This window comes from Azolla caroliniana, unplaced genomic scaffold, assembly GCF_043228905.1.
Source record: "Azolla caroliniana isolate FFs.n. ecotype wild unplaced genomic scaffold, voAzoCaro1.0.p SCAF_21, whole genome shotgun sequence".
In the NCBI taxonomy this organism is placed as follows: Eukaryota; Viridiplantae; Streptophyta; class Polypodiopsida; order Salviniales; family Salviniaceae; genus Azolla; species Azolla caroliniana.
Window position 1 is genome coordinate 6461008 of NW_028230456.1, and position 5251 is coordinate 6466258.

Genomic DNA, 5251 nt, shown 5'->3' on the forward strand with positions numbered 1-5251 from the left:
ACACACACATGTACATACATATATATACACATAGGGAATGTTGGTGACATTATATATGTGATCAAAAACTCTAGGTGATACATGAAACGACCAAAAAGATTGTGACATCCTTCACTCTAATGAATTAAATAAACTACTTTCGGGGGGGTTAAACGGATGGTCGGTCACATCAAACACACACACACACACACACCCTCCAACGTCTCGACTCTCAACCAGAAGATACTCTCTCTCTCTCTCTCTCTCTCTCTAGCTATCCTCTCCTACGTTTTCTGATAATGGATGGGACTGACTGACTGCCTGTCTGTCTGTCTGTCTGTTGGCGCCTTCCGTTCCTCAAGCTCCATCGCCATGCCTCCTGCTCCTCCCTTACGCTCCCTGATAACTCCTTTCTTCCTGCATTCCCCGTTCACCTCCACCTCCACCTCCACCTCCACCTCCTCTCCTCCCATCTCCATGCCTACCACTAACCATCCTCCTCCCTCTGACAAATCATGGTTCCTTCCCTTTCCGCCTTCTTCATCCTCATCCTCTTCTTCTTTGAAGCTCATACTCTCGAGAGAAGCTCTCCTCGCCATCGCTTTTGCTGCTCTCATCACCCTCTCTTACCTCTGCCTCGCTTCCTCCCCGTCCAGCATCTTCTATCAGTCCTTCTTCCCTCTTCGCCACACCATCTTCCACGCTGACACTGGTAAATATGTGAAACTTTTCCAGCTCTATGCAGTCATGGTAAAATTCTTGCTTTTAGCATTATTAGCGACAAAGTCTCTCTCTCTCTCTCTCTGACGTTACTGGTAAAACTTGTGTCACAGACAATAATTATAAGGCTTTGTAACCACAGAAGATAAGTGGTTGATCTTGACTCGCAGACAAAAATGTTGAACCTTCTCTTACAGGAAATGGTAGAGCTCCGTTCGGCACAGCCTTTATTGGTAAAAACAGTAGCCCATCTTCATTCGCAGAGATTGATGGTAAACCTTCTCTCACGGAAATTGATGGTAATTCTTCATCCACAGACATTGAAGGTAGATCTTCGTTCACAGATGACAATGGGGAAACTTATATACCTTCTTTGAAAGACATTAATGGTGAAACTTTGCTGATACCAGGAAATGGCCAAGCTTCTCTTAAAGCAGGAAATGCTGAACCTTTTTTTACACACGACAGTAACAGTGAAAATATGGTTTCTCGCACGGGAAACAGTACATCGCTGCTGCGCACAAAGAACAAAGACGATGCCTCTTTTAACACAGATAAGAATGAATCATCCTCTCACAGTACAGATGACGATGAAGCGAACCTTGAATTAGTAAGTTTCTCTCAAATCTTAACGGGAAATTTAAAATGTCATTTCTTTCATCTTGATCAATGCGTTAAGTAAATCTCTAAAAAGATTGTCAGAAATGGCAGAACTGAACTTTGAAAATATCTTCAGAAACGGATAAAGAATATCCATTGCAATTGGACTTTATTACTGGCTTGAGCTGCAAAGGAATTGGCAGAACTAAAAAAAAACTGAAACCTAAAAATGTCTGTAGAAATGCATAAAGAACTAGCCTCACAACGGAAATAATCTCATCAGATTATTTGTAGAAAAACGAGCTCAATGAGGTCTAAATGCTTCATCAAAGGATTCGTATGAGAAGAAATGGAAATAATCCGCTCAGATAGTTGCGGAATGAAGCGGAAGTTCCCTGGATGTATCATCAGTATGCCAATTGATCAGACAGATCTTTAAAAAAGTATAAAGAATCTCCTTGCATGTCTTATTTGGTCCAATAGACTGATTTTATACAGATTGTTCTAGAATGAAATGAGATCAAAGTTTGAAAAATACATCATCAGCCGATTCAAAAGTTGAACTTTCTTACACTGAAGGATAATTAAAAAACACTGCGCAGATTCACAGAAAGAATTTCTCTTAACTTGTCTCACAATATCTCATCAGATAGTTGTCTAATGTAATGAGATCAATGCAGATTAGATCTTAGTGCCATTTACATGTTCCAATGTGACATGAAAGAAAATTTGAACTGTTTTGAAAGGATTCCATAAATAACCTCATCATATAATTATGTATATAGAATGAATGAAATCAAAACGTCACCAGATTGTTGTAGAATAAAATTAGAGCAAACCTCTATCAGATAGCTACATAGAATGAATGTGATCAAAGTCTTGTCATATAGTTATATAGAATGAAATGAGATCAGAACCTCATCAGGAAGTTCTTGAATGATATGAATCTGATCAATTTAGTCAAGATAATGCTGTTACTTACGTGTTCCTTTGTGTAAAATTATGGGACAATGGAGGAGGTGTTTGAGAAGGCATCCATGCTTAGGTCTAACCGCTATTATATAGGTGCATGGAATGAAATGAGATCAAAACCTTAAAATGACGTGAGTCTGGTCAATGAAAGTCAGATAATGCTGTTATATACAGGTTCCATTGTGTTACATAATGAAAGGACTGTTGAGGAGGGGTTTGAGAAGTTATCTTTGTCCAAATAGAAAAGCACATCACATAGTTACATAGAGTGAATGCAGTTAAAACTTTGTCTGATAGTTGTAAAATGAATGAGATCAGAGCTCAATCAGATAATTCAAACTTCAGATAGTCATAGAGAATCAATGAGATCAAAACCTCATCAAATATATATATAAAATGGAATGAGATCAGAACCTCATCAGGTTGTTTGTAGAAGGAGGTGAAATCAGAATTTATTAACTGCAGTCAGATAATGCTGCTAAATTTGCTACAGTATCGAAGACCAATTGATTAGGTTTCCATGCTGAAATGGAAATAACCGCAGCAGATAGTAGTAACATAGAATGAATAAAATCAAAATCTCATTAAACTCTTACAGATTATCAGAGATCAAAACTTCATAGATAGGCATATAGAATAATTTTGATCGACGCTATTAGTTCCATGTGCGATACTTTCAAAACAATCGAAGATGAATTTCAAAATGCTTTCCATATCCAAGTGGAAGTAACTCATCAGATGAAATCAAATTTGCGAACTGCAGGTAAGATAGTGCTGTTATTCACCAGCTCCATTCTGTGAGAATGTAAAAAGGCAGTTAAGGAGATGCTTATATTTTGAGAAGGCTTACATGTCCAAATGGAAATAACCTCAAATACGTAGTTATAAGAATAAAGTTATATAAAATAAAGTCAGAAACTACTGTTACATTTACGAGTTCCCTATTGTGACAGTATCAATTGACAGTTGAAGATTTGTTTGAGAAGGGCATTCATCTCCAAATAGCAATAACCTCATCAGATACTTATCTAGAATGAATGAGTTCAAAATCGCATATAGATAGTCATAAGAATGAAATAAGATCGAATTCTGCTGAACTCCAGTTCAGTAATGCTGTTAAAATTTACGAGCTCTCCATTGTGTCACAGTATCAAAGGACAATCGAAGATGTGTTTAAGAAGGCATCCATGTCCAGCAGAACTGTGATCCTGACAACTTTGAATGCAGCATGGGCTGAAAAAGATACCATGGTTGATATGTTTTTAGAGAGCTTCGAGAATGGAGAAGGTACTCAGAAACTTCTCCAACATCTTATAATTGTGTGTCTGGACCAGAAGGCATATGAAAGATGCTTGGAAATACATAGTCATTGCCTCAAAATAAAAACCGGAGGTATCAACTTTGCGGGAGAGCAACGTTTGCTGAGTGAAGATTACATCAAGATGATATGGAGAAGGATTAAGTTCTTAAAGACGGTTCTGGAAATGGATTATAGCTTCATTTTTACGGTTAGCTTTTGCCACTCTCTACTGATAGTTCACTTGTGAAATAAAGAAATCTCTTAATATTCTTTGTTATTTGTCCTATGCTACTAAGTTTTCTTTATAAACATTGACTCTACAGAGGTAGAGCAATCTATTGATTTTGGTTTAGGAAGCATTTTTTTGAAACCCCGTAAAAAGAGATAAACAGAATAAGCGTTAAGTATCTCATGTTCTATAGTAATCAATCATAGCTGTAGTTATAAGTCCGTCTGTATAGCTTATTGCATGTCTTTTTTCGCTATTGTAGTTTTTCTCATCCTCTGAAATGAATCTCTGCCAATGAATCATGCTTTGCTGTTAACATCGTGCTTTATTGAGTCTTTCAAGACTCCATAGGATTGTTCCTATCACTATGAAATTGCTTTCACGGATAAATTTTGGATGATTGTAAAATAGGCACCTTTGAGTAGTAAAACATGCAAAACCGCCTTGCATTTTATTTGAATGTTTTGCAATTGCTAGTCTTGAATAGTAAATACATCGTAACTTTATCCTTCTGTGTCCTCTTTGTTGATTTTTTACAGGATACAGACATTCTCTGGTTCCGAGATCCTTTTCCTCTGTTGCTTAAGAACGCAGATGATTTTCAAATTGCATGTGATCGATTTAATGGAAGGCCATTGGACGTAAGGAACAAACCTAATGCAGGTTTCACATTTGTCCGGGCAAACGAAAAGACAGTGAAATTCTATGATTATTGGTACAATGAAAGGAGTAGGGGCCCCAAATTAGCTGATCAAGAGGTTTTCAATCTCATAAAGCAAGAAGGTATTTTTCAAAAGATTGGCATGAGTGTGAGGTTTTTAGATACACAATATTTTGGAGGATTTTGTGGTATTAGGTTCACTGACATGAACAAGGCCCTAACAATGCATGCTACTTGCTGTAAAGGCTTGAGAAACAAGCTTCATGACCTTAGAATAATTCTTGATGGGTGGAAAGGATGGAAACAAGTGAAACCTCAAGGAAAATCATCATCCACAAAATTGACGTCAATGTTAGATCTTGATTCAAATGTACACCAAGAGCAAAATATTGAAAGGAACCCGATACCTTTGGTTACAACTAATATGTCATCAGGCTTGGATGCTCAGTTTCAGGTGCCACAAACTTGTCTACGCTCAATACGAGAACATTAGCTACTTCCATTCGATGGATGCTACTTTTGTATATATGGTGGAGAAAAGGTTGTGCATTTGTTTATTTATCATCACCTAATGAAGTGTCATTGCATACTTGGACTACTTTGTTGATGACCGACCATCTATAGTTCTTTCTCTTGTCATGCGTTGATCTCTTTGAGGGTAGTATATCTCTCCATCACATTTGCCATGTTTGTGTAGTTTATGGGTAGATTTAAAGCCTAAGTTCAGGAGAGTACATCATAATCTCTCACGAACGTGCATAATGATTTTGTGTAGTTTATCCATCACATC

General features: G+C 37.3%; 1 protein-coding gene across 4 annotated transcripts; it reads left to right on the forward strand.

The window, feature by feature from the left end:
* The first annotated feature begins 259 nt into the window (after positions 1-259).
* Positions 260-5050, forward strand: LOC147850529 (uncharacterized). Of its 4 annotated transcripts, none has more exons than XM_087336532.1 (5): positions 260-691; positions 870-998; positions 1110-1309; positions 3420-3779; positions 4340-5050. In XM_087336532.1, the coding sequence occupies exons 1-5, from the start codon at positions 283-285 to the stop codon at positions 4952-4954; spliced, it is 1713 nt and encodes a 570-aa protein (XP_087192658.1). In that variant the 5' UTR covers positions 260-282; the 3' UTR covers positions 4955-5050. The 4 variants fall into 4 exon arrangements, with proteins under 4 accessions (XP_087192658.1, XP_087192656.1, XP_087192659.1 ...); XM_087336530.1 differs by having other exon boundaries at positions 261-691; positions 870-1025; XM_087336533.1 differs by having other exon boundaries at positions 261-691; positions 897-998.
* Positions 5051-5251: the final 201 nt, after the last annotated feature.